General features: G+C 36.2%; 1 protein-coding gene across 2 annotated transcripts in view; it reads right to left on the bottom strand.

Moving 5' to 3' along the window:
- ZDHHC17 (zDHHC palmitoyltransferase 17) overlaps positions 1-17,013 on the bottom strand; it is a 74,984-nt gene that overhangs the window by 37,624 nt on the left and 20,347 nt on the right. For both annotated transcript variants that reach the window (XM_083365141.1, XM_083365140.1), the window contains exons 3-7: positions 15,035-15,157; positions 13,020-13,097; positions 11,695-11,839; positions 10,264-10,328; positions 8,411-8,573 (exon numbers count right to left, since the gene is read on the bottom strand). In XM_083365141.1, coding sequence (XP_083221267.1) covers positions 8,411-8,573; positions 10,264-10,328; positions 11,695-11,839; positions 13,020-13,097; positions 15,035-15,157 — 574 coding nt within the window. The remainder of the gene's footprint in view (positions 1-8,410; positions 8,574-10,263; positions 10,329-11,694; positions 11,840-13,019; positions 13,098-15,034; positions 15,158-17,013) is intronic.

Raw genomic sequence — 17,013 nt, 5'->3', positions numbered from 1 at the left:
ATGGATGGCAAGAAAGCGCTGGAGAGTTCTGAAGTGGCCAGCAATGAGTCCAGATCTGAATCCCATTGAACACCTGTGGAGAGATCTTAAAATTGCTGTTGGGAAAAGGCGCCCTTCCAATAAGAGAGACCTGGAGCAGTTTGCAAAGGAAGAGTGGTCCAAAATTCCGGGTGAGAGGTGTAAGAAGCTTATTGATGGTTATAGGAAGCGACTGATTTCAGTTATTTTTTCCAAAGGGTGTGCAACCAAATATTAAGTTAAGGGTGCCAATAATTTTGTCCGGCTCATTTTTGGAGTTTTGTTTGACATTATGTCCAATTTGCTTTTTTTCCTCCCTTTATTTGTTGTGTTCCAATGCACACAAAGTGAATAAACCTGTGTATAGCAAAACATGTGTTCCTGCAATACTTTTCTGTGAGAAATACTTGATTTTCTGGAAAAATTTCTGGGGTGCCAACAATTTCGGCCATGACTCTATCTATCTATCTATCTATCTATCTATCTATCTATCTATCTATCTATCTATCTATCTATCTATCTATCTATCTATCTATGTGGTGGGCTGGCTGAGAGAGTGACTGGCCCAAGGTCATCCAGCTGGCTTTCATGACTAAGGCAGAACTTGAACTCTTTCTAGTCTGGTGCCTTAAACACTGGACCAAACAAAGTTTCTTAGTGTAGTTGAAGTAAATAAAAATCAATTATGTGGGAAAAGCAAAGATTTTATATGTTATGAGCATTCTGACCAGAAGCTAAGATACAGTACTATTTTTTTGGTGGAAAAACTCTGCCAAAGACATAGACGCAAGATCTGATTTAAGTTTAATGTAAAATAAATAGTAATTTAGAGACTGAATCTGAACTCTCCCAAAGCACTCTCCCAAAGCATATGCAAACATATGAATGGACTAAGATTTTGTAATACAAAGTTATAACTCAAGTATCTTATTTTTATGCCATGATGTTCAGATCTCAGGAAAATACATTAATTAGTGGAAATATTGGGTTGTGCAAAACATTATCAATTGTAATAGAATTATCAATTATTCAGAACTGAGAAACTGAGAAAATGAAAGAAAGATGAGTGGTAACCATAATAAGACAATAACAACTACCTTATGCTCACACAGAAGCAGCACCTCTGCCATAACATGAATGATTTTGGTCCTTGTTTCCCTTTCATTTTGTACAGTATAAGACAAAATAACTTTTGCCCTATGGCTCTTTCTCTAGAAATGGAAACCTGTAGCTTTAACCAAAAAAAGGCACAGTATCACAAAACAAACATACAGTTTTAAAAGAAATACTATTTAACAGTGACATCCACAATCAGAGCTCCTTCTCCATTAATTGGAATAATCTGGGTATCAGACTTTCATAACGATTGAGGCTGGCAAGACAAGAGCCAAGGGTTCCCAGAAAGATACAATAATGTATCTCAACTACTTAAGGCTACCAAGAGACCAAGTAAATATCTGTTAAATTGAAATGGCAGGAGGAGAGTTTATAATTTGGAGGATATAGATCTATAAGCTCTCTGTGCTGCAGTAGACAATTAATTATTTTTGAGATCTCATTCTTCACTGATATCTACAATGAAGATACCAGTCTAATGTCTGATACAAATATCTAATGTCTGAGACACTAGGCAAGAGTTGATATACTGTAATATACTGTTGAGCCCAGATGTTTGATCGTTCTCAGTGCTATGAGTGAAAAGTTGTTACCCTATGAACTGAAGATTAACATGATGGTTACAGTTACCCACTATCAGGCAAGCTACCAATGCTTTGTTTCAATATTGGTGGTCCACAGGTTATGATGGCAATTGGGATTGAGACTGCCATCAATAAACTATGTCATTGTAAAGTGTGATGTCACATGACCACATCATTTAGCAATGGCAATCCTGGAGGCCATTTTAACCCCAGGACCTGCATGGTTGTTAAGTGGGAAGCAATGGGGAGGTTCCAGGCAAGGAGTACAGGAGGAATGTCATGGGCAGGCACAGAACATGGGTGGGCAGCAGGGGGCCCGTATGCTACAGGAGGGATCCTTGGAGGGGGGGGAAGCAGCAGGAGTGACTTATTAGAATGACTTGCAACCTTCCTTGCTAGCAATTATGTGACACAATTCACTCCAATGTCATAATTGTGAACTGTAAACCTAGATCGCAATCAATAACCAATGATTGTAATCAATGACCACATTGTGATGGCCATAACTTCAAGGACCAGTCATAAGTCCATTTTTTCAGCACTGATATCTTTGAAAACTTACTGAATGAATGGATGTAAGTAAAAGAATACTTTTTCAAATGATAATAGATGATAATCAACCTGATGATAAATCAGTTAGCTCAACATGCAGGATAAATCTACCAAAGCCAGTATCATTTTCAACAGTCCTGACCTGTTTGACAGCAGTTAGAGCTGCAGCCATTGCTAGAATATGCAAGGTCAAATTCAAAGGCTTGAAATTTAACTAATCCACTACAATAACCATGAACAACACAAACAATTCTTCTGCAAAGAAACAAATGGCATTCCATGCTGGCCTATGATCATAATAAAGGTTTGATTTGAAAGTAGCTTTCATAACTTTACTATGAAAAAGAGCTGTAAGATGGGAAAGCTGGTCGGCTATATGAACATCAGTTTGCAAGAATTACTTTATTTATTACTAATACTGTAGTTTATCAAGAAATGTGCCCTTCAACTTGTATGTGAACCTTCTAGTTAATGTATCATCTGGATAAAGCAAAATAATACTTAGGATCATCCCATGGAGATTAGAGCCCTACATGGAAAAAGAGATACCAGATGTTCAAGCTGGCTTTAGAAAAGGCCAGGGTATATGAGAAATTATAGTTGATACATGTGAAACAATTGAAAAAAGCAAGGAATATACAGAAGAAGTCACTGTTGGTTTTAGAAATGCTTTTGACTGTGACCATCACATCGAGCTATGGAACATGATTAGAAAAATGTGCATCCCAGAACACCTCATTGTCCACATGAAAAACTTATATACAGGTCAGGAAGCCACAGCATGAACAGAACATAATAAAACAGACTGGCTCCAAGTTAGTAAATGAGTAATATCAATAACCTGCATTATGCTGATCACACTACTCTGATTGTCAAAAAGCTCTAGGAGGAAAGTGAAAAAAATGGAAATAAATATAAGAAGACTAAATGAATGACAACAGGTGGAATAACGAGTCTTAGAATTAGCAATGACAATATCAGTGGTGGATGGCTTTTTTCTTTTAAGATCAACTTTCAGCAGTAAAGGAACAAGCACTTAAAATATACTGCAAACTAGCACTTGGAGTAGCCATGTACGCCTTGGAAAAGATAGTCATGATGTTGTTCTACCTACAAAGATCAGAATCATGCAAGCTGTGAAATTCCCTGTAATACTCAATGGAAATGAAAGTTGGACTTTGAAGAAGCAGGATACAAAGAGTATTGGTGCTTTTGAACTCTGGTGCTGAGGAAGACTCCTGAGAATACTGGAGATAGCCAAGAAAACAAACAAATTATCAGGAAACAAATCAATGCAGAGTCCTCACTCAAGGTACAAATGATCAGGCTCAAATTATCCTACTTCAGACAAATTATGTGAAAACCTAGCTTTCTAGAGAAGGCTTTAATGCTGGGGAAGATGGAAGAAAAGAGAAGAGACAACCAGCAGCAAGATGGATGGACTCAGTAGAGATGAGACAGATCATAATGAAGAAAATCTATCAATGTGATCATTAAAGTCGAAAATACTTTGATGGCACATAATCAATTAAAAAGCATGACAGAAAAAGTCTATTCCTATTTCCAATTTACAAGAAAAACTTAGCTTTCCTAGACAAAGAACATAGTTATCAACCATCTTGTAACTCTACTTAAGGATCAAGTGGTCAGTGGCTTGCTCTAGTATCTGAACCAAGTGATGTTGTATCAGAATCAGAGAAGTCTAAATGAACTGACCAGGATGATGAATCTACTGCTCATCTAATACACGACAATGTACCTACTGCAGCACTCTGAGCATAGCAGTACTTTCCCACTTACTGTCATCATGTAGGATTTCTAATTGATCTTTTGACCATAGCTTCAAAGTGGGTGATTTCAATTCTGTAAAAAAAAAACTGGAAAGGTACAATTATACTAATTTTATAGGTCTCAAAGCTGCCCTTTATATCCATTTCCCTCTCAATATTAGATAAACTGTTCTAAACCATTTTCCCCTTTTAAAAAACAAAACATTAAACTCATATCTCTCATTAAGTTGGTTAAGAAAAAAGGTACACTTTTTAAAAAGTTAACTTAATATAAAAAAGAACTCATATATTTCAAATACTAGCAGGCCTTATCTTACTGCTATGTTTTTCTTTCAAATGAAGTTTATCTGTCCATTTAGACAGAACATCTGCAATACTACAACCTACCTCCAATTCTAAAATATTTATCCCCAGAAGACTAACAGATTAATCTTCCAAATAACCAGATAGCAGTTATCTAGAATATTCTGTTTCCTAAATTATGTGTTTTGCATATTGCTATTGAACATTGGATCATTTTCAATTATCAAACTTCCACCTAACACTAATAAACACTCTCAGTGATACTGAGAGTCCTACTTGCTACATCAGAACTTCAGAAGGGCTTTCAAGTTGTCCATCATTATCTTGATTCTTTGGAGTGGTGACAGAAGCACTTGGGCAGAAAGGTTCTTTTAAAAACGTAAGACTGTTAAAAGTCATAAGACTAGCATGTAGATCTGAGGGTAATAAGATACATAATTAAAAAATATTTTATTCTTTGGAAGCCCACTAAGGCAATGTACAATATCTATGACGGTAAGACAGTGATTGAGCCAAAGAATCAAATAAGCTTCCATAGTTGAGGACAAATTTGAACCTACGTTCATTACTTAACACCCTTATGTAAGATACATTTACATTACTTGAAACCAGCTTTCTAAAAAAACAGTTTCTAGTATTAAAACACAAACACAGGTGTTTGAAAGTAAATCATCCATCATGGCAGATGACAGTGTAGAAGATGTAATACAGTTGCAAGAAAAAGTATGTGAACCCTTTGGGATTATGTGGTTTTTTGCATGAATTGGCCATAAAATGCGCTCTAAACGTCATGTAAGTCACAACAATAGAAAAACACAGTCTGCTTAAAATAATACTATACAAACATTAGCTGTTGTCATGTTTTAATTGAAGATAAGATGGAAACATTCACAGTGCAGGGTGGAAAAAGTATGTGAACCTTTAGACTTAATAACTGGTTGACCCTCCTTTGGCAGCAATAACCTCAACCAAACGTTTCCTGTAGTTGCAGATCAGACCTGCACAACGATCTGGAGTAATTTTGGACCACTCCTCTGCACAAAACTGTTTCAGTGTAGCAATATTCTTGGGATGTCTGGTGTGAATCGCTCTCTTAAGGTCATGCCACAGCATTTCAATCGGGTTGAGGTTAGGACTCTGACTGGGCCACTCCAGAAGGCGTATTCTGTTCTGTTGAAGCCATTGTTTTGTTGAATTACTTGTATGCTTTGGGTCATTGTCCTGTTGCATCACCCATTCTCTGCGGAGCTTCAGTTGGTGGACAGATGGTTATACGTTTTCCTGCAAAATGTCCTGATAAACTCTGGAATTCATTTTCCCATCAGTGACAACAATCCATCCAGGCCCTGAGGCAGCAAAGCAGCCCCAAACCATGATGCTCCCTCCGCCATGTTTTACAGTCCACAGTATATTTTGCCAGTAGTGCTGTGGAACATCCAGGTGCTCTTTTGCAAACTTCAAACGTGGACAGATGAAACCAAAATTGAGTTGTTTGGGAAAAACACACAACACTCTGTGTGGAGAAAAAATGGCACAGCACACCAACATCAAAACCTCATCCCCACTGTAAAACATGGCGGAGGGAGCATCATGGTTTAGGGCTGCTTTGCTGCCTCAGGGCCTGGACGGATTGTTGTCACTGATGGGAAAATGAATTCCAGAGTTTATCAGGACATTTTGCAGGAAAATGTATGACCATCTGTCTGCCAACTGAAGCTCCGCAGAGAATGGGTGATGCAACAGGACAATGACCCAAAGCATACAAGTAATTCAACAAAACAATGGCTTCAACAGAATAGAATACGCCTTCTGGAGTGGCCCAGTCAGAGTCCTGACCTCAACCCAATTGAAATGCTGTGGCATGACCTTAAGAGAGCTATTCACACCAGACATCCCAAGAATATTGCTACACTGAAACAGTTTTGTGCAGAGGAGTGGTCCAAAATTACTCCAGATCGTTGTGCAGGTCTGATCTGCAACTACAGGAAACGTTTGGTTGAGGTTATTGCTGCCAAAGGAGGGTCAACCAGTTATTAAGTCCAAAGGTTCACATACTTTTTCCACCCTGCACTGTGAATGTTTCCATCTTATCTTCAATTAAAACATGACAACAGCTAATGTTTGTGTAGTATTATTTTAAGCAGACTGTGTTTTTCTATTGTTGTGACTTACATGACGTTTAGAGTGCATTTTATGGCCAATTCATGCAAAAAACCACATAATCCCAAAGGGTTCACATACTTTTTCTTGCAAACGTAAGTCGTCTTCCATTGCTCTTCCCCATTCCCCTGGGTTAATTAAAGAAAATAGGGGGGGGGACAGAAAAAATTACGGAATGCATATGATTTGGAACATGTGCTTGAATATTTCAACTACAAAAAGCACAAAGAGCTTCTGGCTTTTAACTGTGAGTCAGCAGAAGACACAGAAACATAATTTCTTTTATTTTACTGACTGGGACACATTCAGCTATAAAGAAAGCAAATACCCAATATGCCTTTGAAGGGACACTTCTGTAAACTCTGAAAAAGATCTTTTTTAATATAATATTTCATGTGAGAGTATTCAGCTCAAATCTCTGAATATTTTTATTCCCTTTTCTTTTTATAAATATACATTGAAGAAAAAATAACTTTTTTTCCCTCTAGAATTGTCACTGTCCAGACATCACAGGCCTTTTTGCGTTATCTCTCCCTCTTCCATAAATTATAGACAAGTAACTATATATCTGGATGTGTCAGCCTGCTGTAGCAAAAGCACAAGAAAAACTGTGCTTTGTAAATATTAATTTATTATATCCCAAGCTTCTGTGCTTTACATTCACTTCACTGAAAACAACTGATGAAAATATAGGTTATAGTATCTGTATTCGTTTTTAAGATTCCACAAAATTCTTTATAGGATTTTCTATCTATTCGTTACTTTGCAGTTTTCAAAAAACAAAACATATAAATAGCTCATGGCCAACTGCTGCTTGCCATTTAATGAAGAGAAAGCAAAGATGTTCCAGACTATGGAAGCTAATTTTAGATAAATCTATCCACAGCTTTATTAGGCTTTTGCAATTAACAAAATTAACGACAAAACTAGTATCTCACAGGACCTTAAACATTAGCTAGAATGATGTTACAAAGTCTGATGAAAAACAATTCAACAAAGTGAATATTGTCCCACAAAAGCTTACGTTAATAACAATATTAAGAGGTTTTCAAGCTGTTACAGTGCACTTTGCTTTTTCTTTAATAAATATATGAATACTTTATTTTCATGGATCCAGTGTGTCTGTAATTACTGTATTTCCAAATATATTCCTAGAGAATGAAATTATTGCTGTTTGCAGCTCAGTGCTTGGTTTGAAAGAGTAGGCACCTATCCAGAAAAAAATAGCTAAATTAAACTGAGATGTAAGGCTGACATCTTTGGGCAAAGGAAACCAGGCACATTAGTTTGCCTTGTAGAAAAAAAAGGATTTTATAACTGGCCATGCTCATCATGGTAGCAATTTTATGACAATATCAGGACATGCTTTCAAAATTCCAAATATGTTAATCGCCCCCAAAATATTGAGGATCTCTGAATATTTCATAAAATAATAATTCAGTGATGGAATGGGCAGTAGAAAATGTTAAGTCAAAGGAGATTTTAATGAAGCATTTATATACCCTTTAGCACTGATTTCATAAGACTGGAAATCATGCCACAGATAAAGCAATGGTATTAAATACAAGGCAGACAATCACAGAAGATGAAAGTGTCCTAGAAGATATGGGGCTAAGCTTGTATAATACAAGAAACAAGGTAACTCAAGAAAAAACCCCCACAAATAAATAGTAAATGATGACCACAGCAAAGGGATGGAGAGAATATGCATGAAGAGTTAAACAGTTGAAAAGCAAAATGAACACCAGGCTTTGGATATGTGGAAAGAGCCAAAAGTATCTGTAATGCAGAAGGGAGTTTTTACTGAATGTATGTGTTGGGATTGAATCTTATTAAAAAAAATAACCAACAAAATGTGAAATTTCTACTCCATGAAGACAGATTTACCTTGATATTTTGGGCATCAACATTAGCTCCAGCCTCTAACAGTAGACTAATCACTGTAGTATTTCCTGCTAGAACTGCCCAGTGTAGTGCTGTATTCTTATGATATTTGTCTCCCAAATTCACTGAAACATTAAAAGTAAGCAGCAACCGAGTAGGATCCACACTGGAAAATTAACAAAAACATTATATAAACTAAGATTTATTATGTTCATTTAGATAAAAATTCCTTGGAGAAAAAATAGATATTCTTTCAGACTGGATCAGGTTAGTTTCTGAATTAATTAAAATGCAAATGAGTGATTTATTACTAGTAACAACCACAACAACTTCCCTTCACTGGAACTGTCCGTGCATGAAGAAGCAGAACCATCAAAGCAGAACCCAACCTTCAGAAGCAGTCCTGAAAGATATCATGGTCATTACCAAATATGTATCAAGTGAATCTAAGAGGTTTAATGATGCCAGCAAATGTCATATACACTAGAGAAGCAATATAATCTCAGTCAAGCTCTGAAACATGACTGGAAGAGATCAAGATAATCTGTTTTATCTAGGAATCTTTGTAACTGAAGTCCTATCATCTTCTCCATAAACTTTCCTAAAAGGGGAGACTAGAAATTGAGTGGAAATTATAGAAGACTATATCAAGAGAAGCACTCTTAAGCAGAAATGCACACTGAATTCTTTGAGGATAACTATGTAACATCCTTCACAAAAGAGGTATTTATCTCTTCCTGAATCAAGCTACACACACACACACACATCTAATTTCTTGAAAGCAGGGCATGGACTCATTTTAGTGGAAGCTAATCTCATGTTATTGAGAGTTTTATCCTCTTGACTTCACTAATTCAAAAAGGTCTCAGATGATCTTACAAAATATTGCTCTAGTCATGGCACTGTGACTAGACTGTCCAAAAGCTGTTGAATCTGGATCACATGTCAGGAATTTTATCTGCGAAGAGCCTTCCAAACATGATGTAGGGGCAAGCAGCCACTTTTCTTGGCCGTTCTGAGAATACAATTACATTGGAGAAGTACAGTTTTTCATTGGTCTGATCATCACTGTATATTGCCAAATCTGGGCTGAACAGTAATTCTTCATTTCCTCAATCCCATAGTCTATTCTGGTATTTATCAATAGGATTGCCATGTTGTCTGGATTTAATTTCATGTTCTTTTCTTTGTTTAGTCATTAGAGTTCAATGATCTCCAAGCTACTGAATATTTCCTTGGAACTGGATAATAAGGAGCAAGAGCTGAGTATTATCAATATAATATTGCAGATGACATTATGCAGTAGATCCTCTATAAAGAATAGAATTGTGCATGGTTTCAAAATAATTTGAAAGTAGCGTGTCAATCCTTATGTATTTCTCAGCTACTGATTAAAGCACAATTACTTTTTCAGGTTTCTATGAAAACATGAAAAAAGATCCTGTTGCTCTAAAAATGTGATAGAATATCAAATATTAAGAGCATGCAGAGGAGAAAACAAGAATGATGTAAAATAGATGCATCAGCTCATGGAGACTGAGGTAGCACGGCCAGGTATAGGGGAAGAAATCATAGAAATGTCACCTTAATTATGTTGAGTATGAGAACTGCTTTGACAGGCTTTCAAATTTTGTTATGTGACCCTACTGGCAATATTTTTCTGGAATCTGAAGTGGCTCGTTTGCTAGCTCGGTTGAACTTAGTGGATAGTAGAAGGGTGATATGTACATATGAGGTATGAACCATTTCATTCAAATCATATTTAAGAATACAAAATTCTAACATTTTATGCTTTATAAGCTACTTGAATGTTAAAAATAATGACCCATAGATTTAAAGTTAAATGAGCAAATTACCTGTGTGTTCTATAAGCTGCCCACATTAAAGGTGTCATTCCATTTTGGTCCATCATATCAACATCCTGATGAAAACAAAAATAATCATATATAAAAGAAAATACTAAGGGAAAACATGTAGATACCTCCTCTAAAGGAAACTAAGACAGTATAATACTATGGTAAGGCAAAGGTTATTATGAAGTATTTTAGGTATTGACTGAAGGTTTTATATTTTTGCAGACTATATTAAACAATTTTGTGTGCATGCATTTGATCACAGTTTGTAGTAGGTGTTAGTGCACCATCTACTGTTTTAGGTCAGTCATTTCTGTAGAGGAAATTACAGGTAAGCAATTCTCACAGCCACAGTTGAGCCCAAAATTTCTGTTGCTAAGAGAAAACATTTGTTAAGTGAACTTTGCCCCATTTTTCTTGCCACTGTTGTTAAGTGAACCACTGCAGCTCTTAAGTCAGTAACATGGTTGTTAAGTGAATCTGGTTTCCCCATTGACTTTGCTTGTCGTAAGGTCAAAAAAGGTGATTATGTGACCCTGGGATGCTGCAACTGACATAAATATGAATCGGTTGTTAAGCATCTGAATTTTGAACATGTGACAATGGGGATGCTGCAATATCATGTGAAAAATGGCCATTCAGTGCCATTGTAACTTTGAACGGTCACTAAATGAACTGTTGTAAATTGAGGTCTACCCTGTATTAATTTATACAGGTAGTCCTCGAGATACGACTGTAATGGAGCCTGCCCATTAGGGTTGCATGTTGTGGCTGTCTTTAGGTGAAACGTGTCCATTTGTGGGTGGAGACACATTTGGGTCACTGCCACAGCCCGGGGACAAATTACTTTGTTCTATTGCCTTACCAACTGCTGCAGAAGCTTTCTGCAACACTGTGCAGACCTCTCTAAGGCAGCAAAATGCAGCCAATTCTGGTTTCCATCATTTTGTCCTGCCCACAAACAAGACAGGACAAAACAGTGGCTGCATTTAGATCGCCACCACACAGCCCAAGGATACATGGTCTGCCTCCTTCCACAACCTAAGATCTGGAAAGCTTCAGAAGGTAAGTGTGGGACATAATGGGTGTGTGGGATGGAAGCCCAAGCATTGCAGGATTCCAGTGGGATGGGATGGAGGAGAGAGGCAGGAGGGTGCTGCAGCAACCTGGTGGTGGGTTGTAAGGGTGAATAACTGTAGGCTACAAAGTACTATCTCCAATTAAACCCCTATTTGCAATTGAGTCCATTTAGATAATATAAAACAATTGACTAGTACTATATTCAACTATTCAGAGGTAAGTTCTGATGACTTAGAAGAGTTATACCCAGGAGGTTATGTATAGTACTGCATATGTTAATCTCAGAAATGCAATTATAAAATACACATGAACATGTAATTGTCACTCCTAAAGTTATGAAGCAAATGTACATACCTGTCCCTTGGCTATTAGGTAAGCAACAATAGATGTATGTCCAAACTGGGCTGCTAAATGAATACAACTACATCCTTCCCCATCAATTAATGATGGATCTGCACCATATTTCATAAGCTGTACAACCATTGATAAATGACCCTGTCTAAAACATTAAAAAACAGCATTAAATTTTGTAATGTAGCTTTTACTTTATTTGCAAATTATTTCACCTAAAGGAGAAATACAAACCTATTTAAGTCTATCTATTTACAAGATCATTTGTTTTCAAAATCATCCTAGGTAACAATTTCAAAAATGTTGCTTGCTTATTATATTTTTAGATGATGAGAATTACAATGTAATACATTTAGGTGGCACAAATTTTGGAGAAATCTGATTTATGTGACCAGGAGTTTTGACACAACAATTGAAACACGGAAATATTTCATGACCACATAGAACCTTTTCAGGTTTTACATTCAACAGTCATGCAGTTTGTTCTTTCATTTAATAAATATACTAGATATTTTACTATGCTTTCTTAAATTTTTTCGAGAACCTTAGTGAATGTACAGCTAAGTCCTTTCAAAATCATTAAACAGCAAATAATGAACTCTTGATTCATTGAACTGACTGATAATCCACTGCGATTTGCTAAAACTCCTAACAATTATTAAATATATAGTACCTAATTTTTAAAATCCATGCTAAATATGCATAAAATAACAAATAAATGTCAATGTACCAAACCAAAATCAAAATAAACTCAGTAGCAACAAAAGAATCCAAATGGCAGGTACCTGCTCTTTGGGTCATCTATTTTCAGTGTCTTCTGAAATAAGTACAGGGAGTCCGAGACTTATGACCACAAGAGAGCCTAAAATTTCTGTTGCTAAGCAAGGCAGTCGTTAAGCAAGTTTTGCCTCATTTTATGATCTTTTTGTCACACTAGGTCAGGGGTAGGCAACCTCGGCTCTTTTATGACTCGTGGACTTCAACTCCCAAAATTCCTGAGTCAGACATGCTGACTCAGGAATTCTGGGAGTTGAAGTCCACGAGTCATAAAAGAGCCGAGGTTGCCTACCCCTGCAGTAGGTGAATGAATCACTAGGGTTCAGTGAATCATGCTGACCTATCTGTAGCCTATACTTGCCCAACAAGCAGTAGCTGTGAGTCCAAGTTGCAGATCTGTTTCTTCAGTGTCTGACAGAGATGTTATAGAAACTCAATGCTCAACCAGCAACTCTTTCTTCCTGGATTTAGTTTGCAGTACAGTGTTGCAAAACTGTTTTATAAATATTAACTAATAATGAAAATATGTGAAAATATCCAATATTTCCCACCTAGTTGCCCAATGGAGTGGTGTGGAGTTCAGGTCACCTCCAAGCTGGTCAACAATAGCACCTTTTGATATGTAGTATCTGTAGACAAAGAATAAATATAAATCTAATAATTGGAAGCCAGAAAGTGATAACACTTTCATCAAGAAATGCAGGACACGAAAAGAGGTTTTATAAACATAAAACAGTGTTTTATATTCATTATATTTTGGGGTTAATCAGTAAATGATATACTGCTTTTAAATAGTTAAAGATTAAGGGAATCAAAGTGCCTATAAAGCGAACACAGTTCTCAAAAAACAATGACTAATGAGAAAACTGACTTTTAAAGTAAAACTGTTACTTACCTAACTATATACAGAAATTAACTGGTAAAAATATTTTAAATGCTTGTTCATTCATGCTGTTACCATTAGTTTTTATCAGATTAAAAAAAAAGCAGATACTAAGAAACAACTCCACTGCAGACGTTCACTGAAATTGGGTGGCCAATAAGTTTAAATAAACTCTATATTTAGTGTGGGGATGCCACACAGTAATTTGCAGAATCACTGCTCAAAAAGCATTAAACATTTCAAAGGTAATGTACATGTAACCCAGGTAAATTGACTTTATTTCCAATGTTCTTCTCTGCCTCATATCTTGCTGTCAAAGGAGATAATGACCAGGAAAGAGTTTTATTTGTAATAATCCATTTGCCTAATTTGTCACCTTTTCAGTGGCAATGATTTTTAAGCTTTTAAAATCTTTTTGTTCTCTTCTTTTTTAAACAAGTGACATTTTAGTTGTTTTATGCTACATTTTGTTATAAATTACCCAGCAATCTTAGAATGGAAAGAACTATACATGTTCATAAAATTCCAAACAACGTTGTCCTCCAAACAACGTGCATAGCACTCCTACTTCTTTATGAACTCCTTGACCATTAAAAAGCTGAAAAATAGTCTTGATCATTTTATTGCTACATAGACACTTACAGCAGCTGACAGGCTTCTCTCCAATCCCTTATGTACCATTACTGCAAACTGCAGGTAATGTCAGCTGACAAAAGAACATCAATGACAGTATTTAACATCAGTAGACTGAACTTTTGTAATTAAACTGGACTGGAGAGATTTTAAACATATTTAAACATTTAAATGAGGTTACTTTTATAAGCAAATCTTTTATGATTTATGTATGATTTGCAAAAATGTTAGTTATTTTATATATATAGTGTGTACATGTGTATTAATATATTAAATATTATATTAAATATTATATTTGTATTTTCTGTTCTAAAATATTCTTACCGTATTTAAATTCTATGACTGTGATCCTTAAGATCAGAGTACCAAATAATTCAAATATCTCATAAAAATAATGCATGCTATTTAGCCTAACAGAGGCACAATTCTCTACAAATGTCTCTAATCAGTTTGGCTTGATTTTCCATACTAAACATTTATTTTAATGAACAATAAATTAGCTTCATTTGTTCTTTAAATACAGCTTTCCTTATATTTCAAACTAAGCAATTAAGCTATTTCAAGGCATTACATATTATTGTTTCAGTAACAACTAAAGTGAAAATGAAAATTATAGCATTTATTAGTGAGAAAATGAAACAGCTACTCTATTTTTTGAGTTTATTAATCTAAAATGATAGAAATTTAACTGTTGGCAATCTATAGTTTTGACCATTACAAAATAAGTAGTTGAATAATGGCTATCAAAAGTTACAGACAACCTTAAATTGATATTTTTATCAACCAGCATGATCATTTATTTATTGAGGAAGTAGTTCAAACACTGTAAAAAAGAATATAGACACTATTTGAATGAATGAATGAATGAATGAATGAATGAATGAATGAATGAATGAATGGTTTCTCACAGCCTTTGGCCAATCAATTAATTATTTAAAGTATATGACTATACAATGTATTTATGCCTAATCCAACTATGATAGAAATATAGAAGAGTTAAATCGTACTAAGAAAATTAAAAACTGATTGTGGCAGAAAAGTAGCACTTACTTCACTAAATCCAATCTGTTGTTGATTGCAGCCCAATGGAGAAGCGTAACATTTTCTTTATCAGGTTGCCGTACATCATAGCCTGCTTCTACCAACTCACAACAACGATCATATATTCCATACCTTGAAGAAAAGTCTAATTAGTCAGTAATTCTGAATTAATCAAACTTAATATTTTAACATGAACAACACTGGACAGAATAGAGAAAAAAGGGAAACATCTCTCTTATTTTCTTTTTCCAAATGACTTCTACATTTAAAATACAGTGCACATACTTTCCTGTTCTTCCAGGGTGAAATCTTATTGTTTCTGCCATACTTTTATTATATAAATCAAGGTTAAATTTGCATTTTCATAACAGGAAAAATGTTTATTGGGCTAGTTATCAAAGTTATCACAAAAACAATTTTATTTTATGAAGCTGCATATGCCTATTCATGTATTATTGGGGACAAGGAAGCACTAACTGGTTTTTGTAAAATGTGTGTGGGTGTTAGTCTTTTGAGGTGATACCACCAGATAATTACAGGTAGTCTTTGAGGTACAAACGGCTGCCTAAAATCTGTACTGTTTGTTTACACATAGTTTAAGATTGTTTGCAGAAAGATACTTTGCAGTCAACAGTTTGTTAGCTTTTGCTTTGAGGATTAGTGTGTGAACTACTATAGACTGCTTGTAGAACAGCTGATGGGCGGGCAGTTCTCTCCAGAGGCTCCACTTGGAACCTGCAAATTTACCCCCATCCCAATTTAAGACTGGGCATTTGCCTGGAGGTGCTGCAGTTCAGGGGTGGAGGACCACTTGGTCTTGTCAGAACATCTGATGGGCAGGCAGCAGCATTCCCACTGGAGGATCCAGCTGGGGAGCCTGGCAAATTCCCTAGCCTTTCAGATCACTTAAGGATGGCAGAAGTCATTTAATGAATCAAGGCAAACAGTAAGTCCGATCTGCGTTCATTCAGTGACCCGGCTGATTCGCTTAATGAGTGTACTTCAAAAATGTCATAAATATGAGTCCAATTCATTTTACAAAATTTAGACTTACGACCCTAATGGGAAAGCTCCATTAGGGTCATAGCTTGAGGACTACCTGTAAATCCTTGGTGGAGCAGTGGGCTAATGCCTCCTTAAGTAACACCAGCTGCCTGCAATTAGTGCAGGTTCGCATCCCACCAGGCTCAAGGTTGACTCAGCCTTCCATCCTTCCGAGGTAGGTAAAATGAGGACCCAGATTGTTGGGGGCAATTAAGCTGACTTTGTAATAATGCCGCTTGGGGGGGTGTGTGTGAAAGCCCTAATAAGCAGGCATATACATAGAATGAAGGCTACTGCTAAGCTTGTAAGCCGCCCTGAGTCTTCGGAGAAGGGCGGGATATAAATGGAATTAAAATAAAAAAATAAAAAAAATTCATGGAGATAATAACTATTCATCGCCTTTACTTTAATCTATTCCTTCCCCACCCTTCATCAATGCATTATTTATAAGATCTTCTACATTTCTAATACATTCAAAATGAAAACACAAAGAGTTTGGCAATCCTGATTTAAAAAGTGCACTCTCAACATGTGCAATTTCATTAACTCAGTTTATACCACCTGTGGAAGAACAAGTTATGTAAGACAGGAGAAGAAACACCTTTTTTCTGCCCCTTTGAAATACCCCCCCCTATCTATGCTAGTAGCAGAGGTAAGATAAAAGAATGGAATTTAGAGCTCAAAAAGAATGGAGACTCACCCCCCCACACACACCCATCCCCTGCTGTTCAAGCAAGAGAATGAAGAGAGCTGAAAATCTTTCTTTGAAGAAAAGTAGAATTGTGCTGCAAGCTAGAGAGAAAACTAAAGCTTCAGTTATGAAAAGGGCCTGATCGAAGCTAGAGTAGGAGCATGGCTTGAAAAGACTTGTGCCAGATTTGGCAGAGAAGGCTAGAAGAGGCTTGGTGGGTGACTGCCAAAAATGTCCTAAGGCACTAAGCAGT

The sequence above is a fragment of the Vipera ursinii genome, assembly GCF_947247035.1.
Source record: "Vipera ursinii genome assembly, chromosome: 6".
NCBI classification, from domain to species: Eukaryota; Metazoa; Chordata; class Lepidosauria; order Squamata; family Viperidae; genus Vipera; species Vipera ursinii.
Note: the sequence above shows the minus strand (reverse complement) of the source record. Positions and strands in the feature narration are given on the sequence as shown.